Source organism: Heterodontus francisci, chromosome 17, assembly GCF_036365525.1.
Source record: "Heterodontus francisci isolate sHetFra1 chromosome 17, sHetFra1.hap1, whole genome shotgun sequence".
Classification (NCBI taxonomy): Eukaryota; Metazoa; Chordata; class Chondrichthyes; order Heterodontiformes; family Heterodontidae; genus Heterodontus; species Heterodontus francisci.
This window is the reverse complement of record NC_090387.1, coordinates 75,557,249-75,578,173: the sequence shown is the minus strand read 5'-3', so window position 1 is coordinate 75,578,173 and position 20,925 is coordinate 75,557,249. Positions and strand designations below refer to the sequence as shown.

The 20,925-nt window shown below is 44.4% G+C and overlaps 2 protein-coding genes across 3 annotated transcripts in view; one reads left to right on the top strand and one right to left on the bottom strand.

Moving 5' to 3' along the window:
- Window positions 1–469: 469 nt before the first annotated feature.
- gins3 (GINS complex subunit 3) lies at window positions 470–12,181 on the bottom strand. 2 transcript variants are annotated; one of them, XM_068049704.1, is made up of 3 exons: window positions 11,948–12,181; window positions 7,145–7,378; window positions 470–1,344 (listed from the first exon to the last, which is right to left on the bottom strand). In XM_068049704.1, exons 1-3 carry the CDS (start codon window positions 12,143–12,145, stop codon window positions 1,114–1,116), a joined length of 663 nt encoding a protein of 220 aa, XP_067905805.1. In that variant the 5' UTR covers window positions 12,146–12,181; the 3' UTR covers window positions 470–1,113. The 2 variants fall into 2 exon arrangements, with proteins under 2 accessions (XP_067905805.1, XP_067905806.1); XM_068049705.1 differs by having other exon boundaries at window positions 11,975–12,181.
- A 319-nt stretch (window positions 12,182–12,500) lies between these two features.
- Window positions 12,501–20,925, top strand: part of LOC137378596 (diacylglycerol O-acyltransferase 1-like) — a 224,690-nt gene continuing 216,265 nt past the window's right edge. The window contains exons 1-2 of the mRNA XM_068048897.1: window positions 12,501–12,802; window positions 20,112–20,199. Of these exons, the coding sequence (XP_067904998.1) occupies window positions 12,654–12,802; window positions 20,112–20,199 (237 nt within the window). The 5' untranslated portion in view covers window positions 12,501–12,653. The remainder of the gene's footprint in view (window positions 12,803–20,111; window positions 20,200–20,925) is intronic.

Genomic DNA, 20,925 nt, shown 5'->3' with positions numbered 1-20,925 from the left:
GCTAATCGAGAATTTATATTTCCAGTGACCTACATTGTTAACGTTAACAGAACCTGACTTGCCCACACTATGAACTGCATCTCTGCTGCCCTCACTAGTAGCAGGAGAGATATTACACAGCCCTGTGAAGGAATATATTTTCGTTTACCAAGGACAAGTATTCTGGAGCTCAAATATGAGCTGTGGCATAGGTTACTAAGAGTCAAGGAGCCAGTGATGACAGGAAGGAGTATTTTAGGCATCAACTTGAACAATGAAGCACATCAACAACCAAAACAAAACTACACTGGAGCCATGAATGACACCATGCCAGTCACTTGTCTATTCCTCAAATAATGAATGATCTGTCCAGACATGGATCAATTGAGACCCAAAAAGGAGCAAAAGTCAAGTTCAAACACCAGAGGCCTGGAATTGTCAGGCTGTGGCTAGCAAAAACAGCGAAATAATCATGCAATATAAGCAGGGCTTTCAATAAATATTTAAACAAGACCAAAAGTACAAGACACATGGTTATCATGCACCATTCTACACCAGAAGAACTCTTCATTTTTTGGCTTCAAATGGAAAGACAGACAGAATCAATTTTAGAAGGAAAACAGAGCATTAAAAATAATCTTAACTTGGTCTTTAACAAGTGTCCTTTCCTGGACAGCTCGAGGAGATACAACTGTCAATTCCACTTTGTTACAAAGTACTGCAGGGATCCCATACTGGATATCAGCAAGGCTCAAAATGAAGGTAAATGGACCACACTTTGACAAAAGGCAATGGCTGAACCCTGAAGAAACTGAATGCTTACTGCATCAAATGTTGGCTTGAAGAAAGCTTTCGCAAGTAGCTTTGTGTGTGCAGGAGGAGGGCAGTGAGTACGGTGCCAGTGGAATCACTCCCAATCCATTGGAGCAATTCGACCTCTGTGACTGGGTTGCAGTTGAATACAATGTCCTCCGATTGGTTTAGTTTTGATCCCAGTGTGATTGCACTGTTCTAATAACTCAGTCATAATTTCTGCAGAATTATTTTCAACTTAGAGGAAAGACAATTATATATTGGAGAAGAATCGCTGGTATTAGCCACCTGTCTTAGCATTTCTCTGGCCAGAGTTCCATTTCAGGCCTCCATTTCTGCAAACTTCCGTTTGCCATAGCTCTGAACCAGGTTGGAGGTGGTGATCTGGATGGCCTGCCCCTTCTCCCACTTCTGAAACTCATTCAACTCCTTTTGACCAGCCCGGAACAGCTCCCGCTCTAGCTCGTCCAGGTGAGCCACCAGCGACGATGTGTCCTCATTGTACGCGTTCTGGGAGGAATCCATGATCCGTCGGAAGCGATTGACAAATGTCTGCGCCAAGAATAATCTTAGTGAAAAGGTACAATATAGCAACTGTAGATTAAAAAAGGCTACATACAGTGACACAAGTCCCAGCCAGAATGGAAATGATTGACAGGGAAATTTGTCCAATCACGTCTGGAGACCACACTGCTGAAGTAACTGATTTATGCTCACAATTTGCATTATATAATTATCTTGCACTCACTGCACTTTTCTGGAGAAATAATCTTGCTCTCATCAGGAGATTCTCGAAGTTTTGGTCACATGATTTGTTTGCTGTAGTTCATAGAGATTCTGGTTAAATAGACTCAGTTTGCTGAAAAATGGAATCTGTTTGCTGCAAGTCTCACGAGCACCTACTCTTCGCACCCCCCCACCCCCACCTCACCCCAACTCATTGGCTGAAACAGTGGTATCAATACACACTCCGATTTTTAAAAAGGCCATCAGGTCCTGTTTTACAAATGGTAACTTACCCGGAGGGACTTGGGAGGTGTGGCGGCAGCAGCAGACCTGCGAGGAACCTACCAGGTAAAGAATAAAGCGAGACCCAGGCTTGGGGCCTTCCACTTACCTGGAGGGAGTTGGGAGAGGCGGCAGCAGCAGACCTGCGAAGAACCTACCAGGTAGAGACTAAAGCGAGACCCAGGCTTGGGGCCTTCCACTTACCTGGAGGGAGTTGCGAGAGGCGGCAGCAGCAGTCTCCGGGGATGCGCCAGAGTTTGAAAAAAGAAAAATTAAAATTCAAACTGACATCACAGGAAAGTTGAGTTGATTGGCTGGTGCGTATTGCTGCTTAGTCTAAACAACTGGAAGTTTAAAAAAGTTAAAAATGTAAGTATTAATAACAAGTAACAAGTAAGTAGCTGGTGAGTGTTACCGTTTATTTTTAAGTAAGGTTTATTGATAGTAGTGAGATGTATCATTAGCAGTAGTAATGTTTATTAGCACTTAGTGGACTAAGGTTTATTTCTGTGTCCTGGATAACCATTTGTGCAGGAAGTGTCACCAGTTGCAGCAGCTTGAGTTTGGGTTTCGGAACTTGAGCAGCTGGCGTCACTGCGGTGCATCTGTGAGGTTGAGAGCTTCATGGATAGCACCTTTATAGATGTGGTCACCCCACAACTTAACAAAATGCAGGGAGAGAGGGAATGGGTGCCCACCAGACAATCAAAAACAAACAGGCAGATAGTGCAGGAGTCCCCCGAGTGCATCCCACTCTCCAGCCAGTATTCAGTTCTGAATACTGACAAGAGTAATAGTTCATCTGGGAAGTGCAGCCAGAGCCAAGGCCATGGTACCACAGGTGGCTCAGCTACATAGGGGGGCACAAAGAAGATTGGAAGCACAATAGTAATAGGAGATTCAATAGTGAGGGAAATAGACAGGTGTTTCTGCAGCCGCAGACATGAATCCAGGATGATGCGTTGCCTCCTTGGTGCCAGGGTCAAGGATGTCACTGAAGGGCTGTAGAGCATCCTGAGGGTGAACAGCCAGCAGTCGTGGTCCACAGTGGTATGAACAACATAGGCAGAAAGAGAGATGTGGACCTGTAGTCAGACTTTAGGAAGCTAGGTAGGAAATTAGCAAGCAGAACCTCAAAAGTAGTCATCGCCAGATTACTCCCAGTACCACGCACAAGTGAGTATAGAAATAGGAGGATAAAGCAGATGACTGCGTGGCCAGAAAGATGGTGCAGGAGGGAGGACTTTAAATTCTTGGGACAGACTCTGGGGGAGATGGGACCAGTACAGGCCTGACGGGCTGCATCTAAACAGACTGAGTCCCTTGCGGGGTGATTTGCTAATGCTATTGGGGAGGGTTTAAACTAACTTGGCAGGGATGTAGGAACCAGGAGGTAATATCAGAGAGGAATACCAAGGTGCACAGAATACTGGAAGAGATAGATGGCACTACAGTAGGGTATAGTAATTTATTAGTTGGGGTCAGAGTAACAGAGAAAGTAACAAAGTCTGAATTAGGGTTACTGTGAATGCACGAACTGTGGTAAATAAGACTGCTGCTGAGTTACAGGCGCAGATTGCCATGTGGAAATATGATGTTGTGGCTATAACAGAGACCTGGCTCAAAGAAGGGCAGGACTGGGTATTAAATATTCCTGGATACAAGGCGTTCAAGAAAGATAGGAAAGGAAGAGAAGAGGGAGGGTGGCAGTATTGATTAAGGAGAACATTGCATTGCTGAAGAGATGATGTCGCAGAGGTGTTAAGGACAGAATCTATTTGGCTGGAGCTGAGGAATAAAAAAGGTGCAATTACATTGCTCAGTATAGCCTACTGGCCACCAACTAGTGGGAAAGATGTAGAGGAACAAATTTGCAAGGATATTACAGAGAGGTGCAGGAATTATACTGTTTAATGGGGACTTAAATTATCCAAATATAGACTGGGATAGTAGTAGTATAAAGGACAGAGAGGGGCAAGAGTTCCTCAAGTGTGTTCAGGAAAATGTTCTACAGCAGTATGTTTCCAGTCCAATAAAAAAGGAGGCACTGCTGGACCTGGTTCTTGGGAATGAGGTGGGCCGAATGGATCAAGTGTCAGTCGGAGAACATTTAGGGGACTGTGATCATTGTATCATAAGGTTTAAGTTGGCTATGGAAAAGGACAAAGAACAATCCAGAGCAAAAATAATTAACTGGGTGAAAGCAAACTTCAATAGGATAAGAATGAACCTGGGCCAGATAAACTGGAATCTATGGTTGGCAGGAAAAAAATGGTACCTGAACAATGGGCTACCTTCAAAAGAAGAGATAGCTCAGGCAGAGTCAAGGTATATTCCCACGAAAGGGAAGGGTGGAGAAAACAAATCCAGAGCTCCCTGGATGACAAAAGAGAAAGAGATTAAGCTAAAGAAGAAATGTGCTTATGATAGATGTCAGGTGGTAGAAGGTTTAGAGGGGAAGTGAAAAACAAATAAAAGAAGCAAAGAGAGAATATGAAGAGAGACTGACAGTGAATATAAAAAGGGAATCTCAAAGTCTTCTATGGGCATATAAACATTAAAGTGGGTGGTAAAAGGAGGAATGGGGCAGATTATGGACCAAAAAGGGGCATTATGCATGGAGGCATTGCTGAGCTCTTAAATGAATACTTTGCATCAGTCTTTACCATGCAAGAAGGTGCTACTGAGGTCACGATGAAAAAGGATGTAATTAATACACAGTGCACTGTGGAGGATTCAGCGATGGTAATGCCATTGAATGTCAAGGGAGGTGGTTGGATTCTCTCTTGTTGGAGATGGTCATTGCCTGGCACTTAAGTGGCAAGTTACATTCGCGCCACACGTCAGCCCAAGTTTGAATGCTGTCCAGATCTTGCGGCATATGGACACGGACTGACATATAGTAATGTCCTAGACCTTGGCATGCAGAGCACAATTTTAAAATTTGCGGATCATGTGAGACTTGGAAACATTGTGAACTGTCAGGAGGACAGTGTAGAACTTCAAAAGGACATAGATAAGTTGGTGGAGTAGGCAGACAAGTGGAAGATGACGTTCAATGTAGAGAAGTGTGAAGTGATTCATTTTGGTAGGAAGACCATGGAGACAATATAAAACAAAGGCTACGACTCTAAAGGGAGTGCAGGAGTAGAGAGACCTGGATGTATATGTTCCTTAAGTCATTGAAGGTGGCAGGACAGGCTGAGAGAGCAGTTAATAAAGCATACAGTATCACTGACTTCATTAATAGGGGCATAGAGTTCAAGACCAGAGAGGTTATGTTAAACATGCATAAAACACTGGTTCGGCCTCAACTGGAGTATTGCGTCCAGTTCTGGACGCCGCACTTTCGGAAAGATGTGAAGGCATAGGAGAGAGAACAGAAAAGATTCACACGAATGGTTCCAGGGATGAGAAACTTAATTTACAAAGATAGATTGGAGAAGTTGGGACTGTTTTCATCGGAAAAGATAAGCCGGAGATGAGAATTGAAAGAGGTATTTGAAATCATGAGTGATCGGGACAGAATAAATAGGGAAAAACTGTTCCCATTCCTGAAAGGATCAAGAACAAGAGGGTACTGATTTAAGGTAATTGGCAAAAGAAGCAAAGCGACGTGAGGAAAAACGTTTTCACACAGAGGGTGGTTAGGATCTGGAATGCACTGCCAGAGAGTGTGGTGGAGGCAAGCTCAACTGAGGCATACAAAAGAGAATTAGATAGTTATTTAAAAGGGAAGAAGGTGCTGGGTTATGGGGAGAATGGCACTAAGTGAATTGCTCATTCAGACCTGATGGGCCAAGTAGCCTCCTTCTGTGCTGTAACAATTTTGCGATCCTGTAATGTTTCTCAGTACTGCAATGATTTTCATAAAATTATTTAAGTTTTTCTATGGCACAACACAGAACAGTGATTACAATATAAAATAATTACCGGTCAACGTAAATTGCTCCTATGCTCGCATATACTAGAGCAAGAGAATGTAGTACTCTCAAAACTTTTATAACTGCTAGGAACAAGATCATACTGGACTTGGGCAGCACAATAACAGCACCAATATCTAGCACCAAAGGAGAATACTGGGAAGTCACAAAGTCAACTGTTACTGTGGGGAAAATGCATTACAGAGGACAACTGCTTCCTTACTGTGGATTGGAAAGGGCCAGGAAAGGAACAGAAAGTTACATATGTGGCAGAACTAACACAATACACTGCCGCAGCACCAGTGGACCACTGGCTTAATTGCTTCTAATGTTAAATCACCTCTTTACATCGAGTTGTTACACCCTCGAAGAGCTGCAGGACAGCATGTCTGGGCGCAACTGGCTTATAAACACAGGAAATGATTAAGAACTCATGTGAGGAGAAATAACCACCATAAATCTGAATCCTTACAAAGTTACATCAATAGAATGACAACTCCATCCCATAACATTCATATCCAAATAAACTTTACAAAAAGTGCTGGGAATACTCAGGCTAGGTAGCATCAGTGGAAAGCGAGACACAATTTGCATTTCAAGTCCATGACCTTTCATCAGAATTGGCAAAAGTTAGAAATGGTTTTAGACGGGTACAGAGGCAGGAAACCATGGTGGGGAATGGTGGGGCAAGAACATAAGGGAAGGTCTGTGGTCAGGTGGAAAGCAGCAGAGATTAAATGACTAAAGGGATAATGCTGCAAGGTAAAAGAAGTGTTAGTGAGACGAATAACCACTGGTCATAACGACTGCTCCCATTTTTCTGGATAGCATGTGCCGTAATGCTTCTGCTGTTGCCATTTACACCTCCTCTGGACTCATCTTTTGTTCCTTTACTTATCCCATTACCACCCCCTCTTTCCTTGCACCATCATTCCTTTTGACAGCAGTTGCTCTGCAGCAACAGGCCAAGGCTCCTTCATAACCCATGTCCTCTACCACCTAGAAGAACAAGGGCAGCAGGTGCATGGGAACACCACCATGTAAAAGCTGATCTCCAAGCCACTCACCGTTCCCTCACCGTCACTGGATCAAAATCCTGGAAATCCCTCCCTAACAGCACTGTGAATGTACCGACTCGAGAACTGTAGGGATTCACCACCATCTTCTCAAAGGCAATTAGGGATAGGCAATAAATGCTGGCCTTGCCAGCGATACTAACATCCCATGAACAATTTTTAAAAAAAAATCTAACTTTTGCCAGTTCTAAAAATTTAACTCAGTTTCTCTCACCAAAGATGCTGCCTGGCCTGTTGAGTATTTTCCATTTTTATTTCAGATTTCCAAGATCAGCATTCTTTTGTTTTTATTGAAATAGTCTTTCATAAATGGCACCCTGAAATGCAGCAAACTGGGACTCTCACCTGTAAGATTGTCTGAGCAATCTCTGTGTTCTCTGGATTATTAAAATACAGCAGCTGTGTTCCAAAACCATAATAATACGGCCCCATTTTATGCAGGTCCACTACCTTTGCGTCGGCACTGAAAATTGTCCGCCAGCCACCCTTATACACTTTTGGAATGCCAGCAGAGACAATGCGGCGTTTGGGGTCACACAGTCCTTTGGCTGTCCAAAGAGGCAGTTCCATCTTGGTACCCTTATTGGAACAAAAAGTAAATTCAGCTAACAATATAACACAAACAGCTACTCAACTAGAAACTGAGCGCAGCTGGCAATTCTCCACAAGGTAGGAGTCGATGTTTCCTATCATTTGCCAGAGCCCAAACAAGGAAGGATTTATATAGCACCTTTCACTCCTTTAGGATGTCCCAAAGCACTTCATAGCCAATGAAGAACTCTAGAAACAAAGTCACTGTTGTAATGTTGGCAAATGTGGCAACCAAATTTTTCCCACAAGCAGCAGTGAGATAATTGACCAGATACTCTATTTTAGTAGTACAGCTACAACACTACCATCTACCCGGCAATGTGGAAAATTGCCCAGGTATGTCTTATAACCACGGTATTTATATGTCTACTCCAGTTCAGTTTTTGGTCAATGGTAACCCCCAGGATGTTGATAGTGGAGGATTGAGTGATCATAATGTCATTGAATGTCAAGGGGAGATGGTTAGATTCTTGCTGGTTGGAGATGGCCATTGCCTGGCACTTGTATGGCACTAATGTTATTTGCCACTTATTAGCCCAAGCCTGGATACTGTCCAGGTCTTGCTGCATTTCTACACGGAATGCTTCAGTTATCTGAAGAATCATGATTGGTGCTGAAAATTGTGCAATCAGCGAACATTCCCACTTCTGACCTTATGTTGGAGGGAAGGTCATTGATGAAGCAGCTCAAGATGGTTGGGCCTCAGACACTACCCTGAGGAACTCCTGCAGTGATGTCCTGGAGCAGAGATGATTGACGTCCAACAACTACAACCATCTTCCTTTGTGCTAGAGCATTTTCCCCCTATTCCCATTGACTTCAGTTTTACTGAGGCTCCTTGATGCCATTCTCGGTCAAATGCTGCCTTAATGTCTCACCTCAAGTGCAGCTCTTTTGTCCACATTTGAACGAAGGCTGTAATGAGGTCAGGAGCTGTGTGGTTTTGGTGGAACCCAAACAGAGTATCACTGAGCAGGTTATTGCTAAGCAAGTGCTGCTTGATAGCACTGTTGACAACACCTTCCATCACTTTACTGATGAATGAGAGCAGACTGATGGGGCGGTAATTGGCCGGGTTGGACTTATCTTGCTTTTTGTGTACAGGACATACCTGGGCAATTTTCCACATTGCCGGGTAGATGCCAGTGTTGTAGCTGTAATGGAACAGCTTGGCTAGGGGTGTGGCAAGTTCTGGAGCACAGGTTTTCAGAATATTGCCGGAATATTGTCAGGGTCCATAGCCTTTGCAGTATCCAGCACCTTCAGTCGTTTCTTGATATCACACGGAGTGAATCGAATGGGCCGAAGACTGGCATCTATGATGCTGGGGACTTCGGGAGGAGGCAGAGATGAATCATCAACTTCTATCTGAAGATTGTTGCAAATGCTTCAGCCTTATCTTCTGCACTGGTGTGCTGGGCTCCCCCATCATTGAGGATGGGGATGTTTGTGGAGCCACCTCCTCCAGTTAGTTGTTTAATTGTCCACCACCATTCATGACTGGATGTATCAGGATCTGATCCATTGGTTATGGGATCCCTTAGCTCTGCCTATCGCATGCTGCTTACGCTGTTTGGCACACAAATAGTCCTGAGTTGTAGCTTCACCAGGTTGACACCTCATTTTGAGGTATCCCTGGTGCTGCTCCTCGCATGCCTTCCTGCACTCAGAGTTGGTCCCCTGGCTTGATGGTAATGGTAGAGTGGGATATATGCCAGGCCATGCGTTACAGATTGTGGTGGAATACAGCTCTGCTTCTGCTGATGGCCCACACAGCTCATGGATGCCTTGTTTTGCAGTGCTAGATCGATTTGAAATCTATCCCATTTAGCATGGTGGTAGCGCCACACAACACGATGGAGGGTATCCTCAATGTGAAGACGGGACTTCGTCGCCACAAGGACTGTGCGGTGGTCACTCCTACCAATACTGTCATGGACAGATGCACCTGTGGCAGGCAGACTGGCGAGGACGAGGTCAAGTATATTTTTCCCACCTTCCGCAGACAGTCTAGCAGCTACGTCCTTTAGGACTTGGTCAGCAGCGGCACTACCGAAGCACTCTTGGTGATGGGCATTGAAGTCCCCCACCCAGAGTACATTCTGTGCCCTTGCATTCTGTCCCCTTGCCACCTTTGGTGCTTCCTCCAGGTGCTGTTCAACATTGATCAGCTGGGGGGGGGGGGGGGGGGGGGGGGGCGCGTAGGTGGTAATCAGCAGGTGGTTTCCTTGCCCATGTTTGATCTGATGCCATGAGACTTCATGGGGTCCAGAGTCAATGTTGAGGACTCCCAGGGCAAGTCTCTCCCGACTATATACCACTGTGCCACCACCTCTGCTGGGTCTGTCCTGCCGGTGGGACAGGACATACCTGGGGATGGTAATGGCGGTATATGGGTCATTGTCTGTAAGGGATGATTCCGTGAGTATGACTATGTCAGATTGTTGCTTGACTAGTCTGCGGGACAGCTCTCCCAACTTTGGCACAAGCCCCCAGATGTTAGTAAGGAGGACTTTGCAGGGTTGACAGGGCTGGGTTTGCTGTTGTCGCTTCCGGAGCCTAGGTCGATGCCGGGTGGTCCGTCCAGTTTCATTCTGTTTTATTGACTTTGTAGCCATTCGATACAACTGAGTGGCTTGCTAGGCCATTTCAGAGGGCAGTTAAGAGTCAACCACATTGCTATGGGTCTGGAGTCACATGTAGGCCAGACCAGATAAGGACTGCAGATTTCCTTCCCTAAAGGGCATTAGTGAACCAGATGAGTTTTTACAGCAATCGACAATCATTTCATGGCCATTAGACTAGCTTTTTAATCCCAGATTAATTCTGGGTCTCCCCGGAAGGCTTTAGTCATTTGTCCATCTCGTTTCCACTCAGGCACTTTTTAAAACAGTGTGATAAGTATTTATTACTGCCAAACAACTTTTCTGGCACTGAAAATTTCTACTAGTGTGGAGTCCCATTACTTCAGCCTTTAATTATTGTCAGATATTTTTTTTAAATTCTGTGTTTTATTGCTCTCTCTCTTTATCCCATACTTCTTTCCCTCTCAATTCCACTCATTCCCTGCGCAGTACTTTACAGTTGTCAACGTTAAGTTTCATAGTGTCAGCTGTGGTTCAGTTGGTAGCATTCTCACCTGAGTCAAAAGGTTAGATTAGATTAGAGATACAGCACTGAAACAGGCCCTTCGGCCCACCGAGTCTGTGCCGAACATCAACCACCCATTTATACTAATCCTACACTAATCCCATATTCCTACCAAAGATCCCCACCTGTCCCTATATTTCCCTACCATCTACCTACACTAGTGACAATTTATAATGGCCAATTTACCTATCAACCTGCAAGCCTTTTGGCTTGTGGGAGGAAACCGGAGCACCCGGTGAAAACCCACGCAGACACAGGGAGAACTTGCAAACTCCACACAGGCAGTACCCGGAATCGAACCCGGGTCCCTGGAGCGGCGAGGCTGCGGTGCTAACCACTGCGCCACTGTGCCGCCCTTGCGCCACTGTGCCGCAATTCCACTCCAGGACTTGAGCACAAAAATCAAGTTTTACACTCCAGTGCAGTACTGAGGGAGTGCTGCAGTGCCAGAGGTGCGGCCTTTCAGATGAGATGTTAAACCAAAGGTCCATCTGCCCTCTCAGGTGGATGTAAAGGATCCCATGGTAATATTTCAGAGAACAGCCGGGGAGTAATCCCTGGTGTTCTGGCCAATATTTATCACTCAATCAACATCACAAAAACAGATAATCTGGTCATTATGACATTGCTATTCGTGGGAGCTTGCCGTGTGCAAATTGGCTGTCATGTTTCCTACATTACAACAGTGACTATACTTCAAAAGTACTTCATTGGCTGTAAAGCAGAGATGTCTGTGAAAGGTTCTATATAAATACATGTCTTTTTTTCTCAGTTTCATTTTCTGTACATGATTTAGCATTGCATTCCAATTTACAAATTCTTGTTTAGACTCTACATTGCCTCAGTGAGGATTCTTGAATCTGATTGGTTAAGGAGACACACAGTTGCTTGCCCTGTTCACCAGATTCCCTGTAGCAGGCACAATGTGGCTTGGATTTCCAATTACCACAAGCTCCATTGCAAAAGCCCATGGAAAATCTGTGGGCAAGCGCAAATGGAATCAGACTTGCCAACTCAACGGATTTATAGTTTTTGTAAAGAGCTCTGACTTGTTAGACATTAAATAAGCCACCAATGAGGTTTACAAACCAATCGTCAATTTATATCGGTTTTCATCGGAAAAAGCAACTCATCATTTTTATACTAAATCCCGTGATTTTTAAGAGTTTGTCTCCTGACTTACGAGAAGGTGGGGTTGGCATATAAAATGTTTGCCACTAACCGCAAAATTAGGGCCAGAGGCATTCCTTTAGGCGCCCCCAGGTCACGGAACGTAACAGTTTCTATTTCATATTGCTAGCGTTGACTCTAATTAAAACATTTCTCCAATGACACTGCTTCATTCAGTTAGTTGACATGGTCTTTCGGAGATCCCGTGAACAGTTTTCCTTCCCAGTCTATACGCACTTGACAGCGGCCAGCCCGCGTTCCTACCTCGGGGATGAGGTCGGCCTCGCTGCTCTTATCCAGGAAGCCAAGACGCGGCAGCACCATCTCGGTCCGACAAGGTATCTTCTCCTGGGTCATCAGGATGTCATCTAGGCTGAAGAAGTTTTCCTCCAGCCCTCCCGAAGGTACCGGAAGGTAGGACTCAGACCGCGGCATCGGGAGCCGATTAGCTCAGGATAAGGGAGAGAAAGCTCAAGTTACCGGAAAGGGGCCAGCGGCTCAAATCTCCCGCCCAGATTTGATAGGCAGAAGCAGCCGAGCACTGATACTGCGCGTAACAACGTAATGAGCGCAGAGAGATAGATTTGGCTGGCGTCGTAAAAATCGTAATTTTATAAAAATGTCTCAGGGATGAGATAAGTTTCCAATGTCTGGGAAAAAACACATAGATGGTTATTATTAATAAACAATCATGGAGCTTAATAGACATATATGCACTACCTCACATATCTGACGTAATAAAAGACGCACAAGGGGCGATGACGCGTGGCGTTGTGAGGATGACGTCGGTGAGCCGCGTGCCCTGCAGTCGTGGTGTGCCGCCGGTGTCGGTTGGGTTTTGAAAAGAGAGCGAGCGAGTTTGGGACAGCGCTCGGAGGTACGAGGTGGGCAGACAGAAGGTAGCGAAGGGACAGTGGGGGAGCTGGACCAAAGCAGTAAGAGAATGGCGAGCCAGTCGGAGCGTCCTAACGCCTCGTCAAAGTTAAAGAGGAGAAGTACGCCGCGATTTTCAAACTTGCACATCAAGCCTCAGACTGTTGAGCGGTCCAAGTTCTACGAAGACCTAGTGGAGGAGGTGCGCCGGAAGATGTGGTGAGTCTCCGAGAACAAAGCACAGCGTTCGCACCTCGAGCAAGGTCGAGTCGCGCGTGCGCGCTATCTGCAGGGCCATCCGGCCCAGATCGGGGCAGTCGATCCATTCAAAGTTGGATCTCAAAATTGTTACAGCACAGAAGGAGGCCATATCGAGTCTGCACAGGCACTCTGAATGAGAAATTCACTTACTGCAATTCCCCCACCTTCTTTCCATAACCCTGCACATTCTTTCTTTTCGGGTAACTATCTAATTGACACTTGAATGCCTCGATTGACCCTGCTTCCACCATACTGTGGCAGTGCATTGCCGATCCTAACCACTCTGCGTGAAAAAGTTTTTCCTCATGTTGCCATTACATCTCTTGCCAACTACCTTAAATCTGTGCCCTCTCACTCTTGATCCTTTCAGAAGTGGGAACAGTTTTTCCCTATCTACTCTGTCCCGGCCACTCACAGTTTTGAATACTTCTATCAAATCTCCTCTCAGCCTTCTCTTCAATAAAAATAATCCCAACTTCTCCAATTTATCTTTATTAAATTATGTTCCTCACTCCTGGAAAGATTCTCGAGAATATTTTCTATACTCTCTCCAATGCCTTCACATCTTTCTGAAAATGTGGCACCCAGAATTGGATGCAATACTCCAGTTGAGGCCAAACCAGTGTTTTATACAAATTTAGCATATCCACCTTGCTCTTGTACTCTATGCCTAGTGTACGGTATGCTTTATTAACCACACGCTCAACCTGTCCTGCCATCTTCAATGATTTATGCACATATACACCCAGGTCCCTCTGCTCCTGCACTCCGTTTAGAGTTGTAGCCTTTATTTTATATCATTAGCTATGAGGAGAGGTTGGATAAACTCAGATTGTTTTCACTGGAACGACGGAGGTGGAGGGGTGACATGATAGAGGTTTACAAAGTTATGAGTGGCATGGACAGAGTGGATAGTCAGAAGCTTTTTCCCAGGGTGGAAGAGTCAGTTACTAGGGGACATAGGTTTAAGGTGTGAGGGGCAAAGTTTAGAGGGGATGTGCGAGGCAAGTTCTTTACACAGAGGGTGGTGAGTGCCTGGAACTTGCTGCCGGGGGAGGTGGTGGAAGCAGGTACGATAGCAAAGTTTAAGAGGCATCTTGACAAATACATGAAAAGGATGGGAATAGAGGGATACGGTCCCTGGAAGTGCAGAAGGTTTTAGTTTAGACAGGCATCAAGATCGGCACAGGCTTGGAGGGCCGAATGGCCTGTTCCTGTGCTGTACTGTTCTTTGTTCTTTGTGTCTCTGTGTTCTTCCTACCAAAATGAATCACTTCACACTTCTGCACATTGAACTTCATCTGCCACTTGTTCACCCATTCCACTGACTTGTCTATATCCTTTTGAAGTTCTGCACTATTCTCTTCACAGTTCACAATGCTTCCAAGTTTTGGATTAATGTGATTGAAGTAGCAAAGCTTAGGCAACTGCTGCTTATACTGAAAAAGTTATATTTTGAATATAATAACACATCGGGGGAACAGTACTGCAAACTTACCTGAAAGATTGCATAAAAATAAATCATTAAATATTTTTCCTTGGGATATTTGCTACAATTGCAATAACTGATTGCTGTATGATGATAGTGAAATCATAAAATCATAGAAACTTACAGCACAGAAATAGGCCATTTGACCTGCTATGCCTGTGCTGGCAAAGAGCAATTGTGCTTAGTTCCAGATCTGTTTTTGTCTGTTACCCTGTAAGCTCCTCATTCTCAAGTACTTGTCTAGCTCCCTTTTAAAATTACTTATGGAATCGGCTTCCACCACCTTTTTAGGTAGAACGTTCCAGATACCAACTCTACGAGTGGGAAAACTTCTCATCTCCCTCTAGATATTTTACCAATGATTTTGAATCTATGACCACTAATTATTGACCCCCTCACGAGAGGGAATAATTTTTCTCTAATCTATCAATACCTCTTAACATCTTGAAAACCTCTTGGTCACCTGTTAACCTTCCCTGTTCTCAGGAGAAAAGACCCAATTTTTCCAACCTCTCCATATCACTGAAGTCCCTCATCCCTGGGACATTCTGGTAAGCCTTCTCTGTACCCTTTTTAAGATGTTATCGCACTGGGGGGACCTGATTGAGGTATACAAAATTAAGAGGGGCATAGATAGTAAAGGCCTGCTCAGGTCGGGAAAAAGAACCCGACCCGAACCACTGCGAACCTGAGCTTGACCTGGCCTGAGTCCCTCCGATTTTGCCTTGAGCCCGACTCGACCCAAGCCCAACCCGATCATCCCTTTACTTACCTTCCAAGTTGGAACCTCCAGGAAGCTGCAGCGCATGTGTGATGACGTCATAGTGATGTCACTCCCTGACTGCGCAGACTCCGTTTCGTCCTGGACTCCCACCTCTGGTAAGTTTTTAAAATTTCAATACTTACCGGCAGAACACTTACCGTGTGTGTCCAGCCCAACCTGGACTCGGCCCAACCCAACCCGAGCCCGAAAGCCAGACCGAGAATTGGGGCCCAACCCGAACCCGATACATACCGTCGGGTCCCGTCGGGTTCGGGTCAGGTAGCAGGCCTTTGGATAGGGTAGATAGGAAGAAACTTTTTCCCTTAGCAGAATGTCAATAACCAGGGGGCATAGATTTAAGGTAAGGGACAAGAGGTTTAACAGGGATTTGACGAAAAAAAATTTCACCTAGAGGGTGGTTGGAATCTGAAACACACTGCCTGAAGGGGTGGTAAAGACAGGAACCCTTACAACATTTAAGAAGTATTTAGATGAGCACTTGAAACACCATAGCATACGAGGCTACGGGCCAAGTTCTGGAAAATGGCATTAGAATAGATAGGTGCTTGATGGCTAGCACGGACACGATGGGCCAAAGGGCCTGTTTCTGTGCTGTATATCTCTGACTCTATGTCAACTGTGACATTTTTAGTATGAAATGCAAATAAGTTGTTAACTTTAGCCCTGGTTGACTAAACGGCAGTGCCTATTGAGTACTGAAGACTTCCAAATTAGATGCCACTTGATAGACAGCAAAAGCAAGAACTTGCATTTATATTCCAGGTATGGAAAGAATTTTGATCTGAGATTTTAACTTTCTATTAAACCCAGTGGTTGACAGGAATTGAGTTCTACTTCGTCACGGTAACCAATAGGTTAAAACCCTTATCTCAGGTTGAAAAGGATGGGATGGGATAGTGCAACAATGCCACAGTCAGTGAATATTGTTTGTGACTTTTATTAGAGCCATTTTAGTACAGCTGCTGGGTCCTGATTGGCGAGGTGCACACATGGAGATGGTGGAAAGATGGGCATAAATTTGGAAGGCGATGACACGTTCAAATAATTTGGAGAGGAAAGGGAGGTTGGAGATGGGATGTTAGTTTGCAAGGACAAAGGGGTTCAAGGGTGGGTCTTTTGAGGAGGGATGTGATCACGATTAATTTGAAAAGGAGGGGGACCTGAGGAGAGGGATCTGTATATCAACTTGCATGGGAGCCAAGAAGGGAAGTTGGGTGGTCAGCAGTTTAGTGGAAATAGGGTCGAGAGAGCAGGAAGTGAATCTCCGCACAAGGCAAGTATGAGGAGGGCATAAGGGGAGATGGGAGAGAAACTAGAGGAAGATGCATATCAGGGATAGGGCAGGGGCAAATCTTGGGCGAAGCTTAGCTTTGTGGGGAAGGGGAGGATGGGGCAGAGGAATTTAGGGAGGTCGGGGGGGGGGGGGAGACGTACGTAAGAGGGCAGAAATGAGAGGAGGCTGGGTAACAGGAAGGGGAGGAGATAAAAGAGATGGACTTGAGGGGTAAAGAGAAGAAAAATGGAGATAGAAGTAATGGGCTTGGATGAAAATGAGCGCATGAATTAACACAGGGGAAATTCAAGTTACATAAGCGTAGCAAAGATTAGGATAAATATGTCCTGGTTGTAGATGGAGAATAGGGAGGAGACAATAAGAGAGATTTCCAACTTCAAAGTCAGTACTGGTACTTTAAAGTCCATGGACCCCACTCCCCCTGCATTTAACGCACACTCTCCTACCCTCTCTTGCTGGGACCTTCCAGACTTGCCCTGGTGACCCCACTTCACCTAACTCCGGTCCAGGCTCCAGCACTGGGCCAAGGGCCAAGGTCCAAGGCCTCTGCAGTACCGGCAGTGGCCACTGATTTCGGTGGCACTGCTGAGCTGCCAGCCCTGTGACTGATCGGTATATCTTGGATGCGGGATCCCTGTCTGTAAAGGGATGGGGATCCCAGCACCTAAAGTGCTGGAACAATCTAAGATCGCACCCGGCGGGGTGGTGGAGTGCGGGCACGGTGGGGTGTGCTCACAAAGGCCAAGGCGGAGATCTCTCCGCCGTATTGGCCTGGCCCCACAAATTCCAGACTGTTTCTCCTACTCTTCCCCTGTTATTTCAGTGGGAACTGTAGAAACTCCAGTGGAACAGTTATTTGTAATTTTTTTTCACCATTTCTCTGGGAATTTTGTTGATCTACGGTGGGACAGCAGGAAAATCCCTGTTGAATTTCAGAACCTAATTATTCACTTAGTAATTCTGACTAACTAAAGAAATGTTCTCGAGCCATATGTAGAGTTGACTGCACTTGTGAAATGATCACAGAATAAGAGGTTCAACTTCCCTATAAAAGATTTGGTTACCAACTGTTAGGTTTCATATGAGCAGTTTTACGGAGCCTTGGTCAGACCCAATGTGGAGTCCTGAGATCAGTTTGGACACTAAACCTCAGGAAAGATATATTGACCTTGGGAGGGGTACAGTACCGATTCAACAGATAATACGGGGGCTTAAAAGATTCAATTATGAATGCATGTTGTACAAAATTGGTTTCCGTCGTCTTGAGTTTAGAAGGTTGAGGGGTAACCTAATCACGGGTGTTTAAAGTGATAAAAGGATTCGATAGGGCAGATACAGAGAAAAGATTTCCTCTGGTGGGAAAGTCCAGAAAAAGAGAGCACAATCTTAAAATTAGAGCCAGGCCATTTAGGAGGGAAATAAGGAAGCATTTTACACAAAATGTACTGGTAATCTGGAACACTGTCCCCCAAAAGGCTGTCGATGCTGGGTCAATTGATTGTCTGCCAAAGATTAGCTGCTATGCTGTTGTTTTGGATTTAACCAGTAAAGAGTTGAAACAGATACATTAGACCAAATAGCCTCCATCTCTGCTGTAAATGTCTATGATTTTGTGCATAGCGTGGATGCTGACCCAGTGACCCTGAAATTCTGTGGAGTTAATACTGTAACTTTGGTGGGAGAGAAATGGAAGTTCCAGAAAAATGACATTTAACAGCTGAACACAGCCTTTTACGCCACCTAAGTTATTGAAAAAGACTGGTAGGCCCACAGAATGTCAGCTTCAGTAATTTTATCATAAGAATAAGTGATGCAAATGCATGGCTCCTTATAGGTGACAAAATTGTTTTTTTTAAAAAAAACTTTGTAAAATCCTGCCAATAAATTTTAATTCTATGTAAAATGGCTGAGCATTTACACAGAAAACGTACTTTCCCAGGTTTTCCTTCTTACTGCAGGCAGTTACTTCATCCTCTATTTTAGAAATAGCAGTGTTAGAATTTAAAGGCGAAAGAAAGAACTAGCATTGATAAAGCACCTTTCATGACTTCAGGATATCCCAAAGTGCTTTATAGCCAATGACATACTTTTGTACTATAGTCACTCTTCTAACAGAGGAAAACGCAATAGCTCATTTTCACATGTCAGTGGGACAAATGACCAGATAATCTCTTTCTTTTGGTGGTGTTAGTTGAGCAAGATATGTTGGTCAGTGGACTGGGAAAAATTATTTGCTTTATTTCGCAGGACCAACTGGCCCTTGGTTTAACATCTCAATAGAAAAATGGTATTTCCAGTGGTGCAGCATTACCTCAGGACTGCCTGGAAGCAGATTATATACAGAAACCTCTGGAGTGGGGCTTGAACCCACAATCTTCTGACTTAGAGCTTAGAGTACCACCACTGGGTCAAGGCTGACAGCACTTCTGCACCCCCTCCCCCCGCCCCCACACCATATAACTGTGTCAATAACACTTATAAGTCAGGAAATCACCTCAAATATTTCTTGGTTCCAACTTTAGAAAAGCATCTTCTATCAAACTATAGGCTGGAGGACTTGTGAATGGGGTGGGTAGGTAGGTTAAAGGCCTGGGGGGCTGGAGGAGGAAGCTCTGAGGCCTCGGGGAGTGGTGAGCAGGTTGTAAACCTGGGAGATTGGGGTGAAGGTTGGAGACTTTGGAGGATGGTGGGAATTTGGAGGCCTTGTTGGGGGTGGTGGGTTGCTCGGAGGCCTCGGAGGGAAGGTCGGGGTTAGGTGTCCAATTGGAGGGGATTGCCCATGAAAGCATACTGAATCCAGCAGCTAAGTGCAAAAGCACTCCCTTCCTGGATCCTGCAGTCCTCACCTGGGTTTAGCTCATGGGTTTCCCAAGGCTTGGGAAATCTGGCTGCCCGCAGTTAAATGTCAAAATGTTGAATAACAATGAGGCTTTAGCCTTATTATAATATTTAAAGTGCCAACCTGCCACTTTGTAGTGGGTTGGTCACCCACTTTTCCCCCATCTCTCCTCCATTAAAACCAGAGGTGGGCTGGTTGCATAGGTTTTGGGTCGGGATTCAGGTTTTAAATCCTTTAACCTCTCACCTGACCCAAACCCACCCATTTTTTTTAGGTTAAAATTCCCCCCGTGACTTTCTCAACAGCGTAATTTTATGGCTTTGTGCTTCTGGCTGGGAGCCTTGTCTATCAGAGGCATGTATCAAAACTACAACTTTTCATCTATTTAAAATAATGATTAGAAAATCATTGGCAGCATATGTCTAAATTTCTAATATGTGCTCTCAGCAGGTGAGCCTCCCCACTGCTAGGACAATATTCAAAAAACTACCGCTAATTTCCCATGCCAGTTATATTTGTGGATTAAGTAAAATTGTGAATTAGTGCCAAAATAGAGTTAGTTTTTGACTCTGAATCTGCTTTCCTATTGGAATTCAGTTGAGACTGTCTGCAATTCGTATATACTTGAAGGACTGAAGAATACAGAGCTACCTGTTTTGTCCCGATGTCTGATGGTTTACATGATGAAGGAAATAATAGTGACAATTATCTGGAGTTTACTGACTGATGACCACAATTGACTACCAATAAAAATAGCATATGTAATTAAATAATATAATGTAATTATATAATTAAATAAAAGACTGCTATTAAGATCATTTCAGTTAATCGGTTTCTGAGCCAATTTTTTTTTCTTAACAGTTGCCACAAAAACCGAGAATCGCTACTCAGCTCCTCCAGTGGATTTCTCAACTACCGTGGGATCTTGAATTGGGCTGTGGTTGTGCTGGTGGGTATTATGCTTATATCTGAGAAAAGAACAGCACGAAACATATAACGTTGTTTTATAATGTACTTCAGCTGGATTTAACACAGTGGCCATAGCTACAAATGTCATATCTAGCTCTGTTTTATGCCTTTAGTATTTTTTCTGCAGTTGCTCGTCTTGGCAATACTTTCATGTGGCAGTACTTTTTGCTTGCTTTCTTAATATCAAAACTAAAATTTGTGGGGAGTTAAGTGGTTTGTGTGAAATTAGAGTTTTTCTAGAATGGAATTTCTGAAGCTTCAGATGCCATTTACCCTCTGAGAAAAACCGTAACACCTCCCTAGTTGTTGCTTAATAAAACGTAAAGACGAAAATGTGTAACTACAGCATTTCCAAACATGGAGAGTACTTAAAGCATGAAGCAAGAAACGCCATTTGGCCAATGATGAAAAATGATATAGAAGTAGCTTAAATATATTTTTCTGCAGATTAAAATTAGTACTATATTTCACTTAAGTATTAATATAAATTCAAGCTCCAACACCATTTATTGTGTAGGGTCTTTAATGATATGACTGGATACAGTTTCCTTAGCTTTATCAATAGAGGCATAGAGTACAAAAGCATTAAAATCATGGTAAACCTTTATAAGTCACTGGTTAGGCTTCAGCTAGGGTATTCCGTCAAGTTCTGGACTTCTTGCTTTAGGAAGTATGTCAAGACCTTAAAGAGGATGCAGAGAAGATT

Excerpts from the sequence above, each read along its gene's own strand:
- gins3 (XM_068049704.1), bottom strand. The coding sequence starts at position 12,145 with ATGCCGCGGTCTGAGTCCTACCTTCCGGTACCTTCGGGAGGGCTGGAG. Across the intron at positions 7,379-11,947 it reads CGCGGGCTGGCCGCTGTCAA|GGTACCAAGATGGAACTGCC; the intron begins GTGCGTATAGAC and ends TGTTCCAATAAG. Across the intron at positions 1,345-7,144 it reads TTGCTCAGACAATCTTACAG|ACATTTGTCAATCGCTTCCG; the intron begins GTGAGAGTCCCA and ends TTCTTGGCGCAG.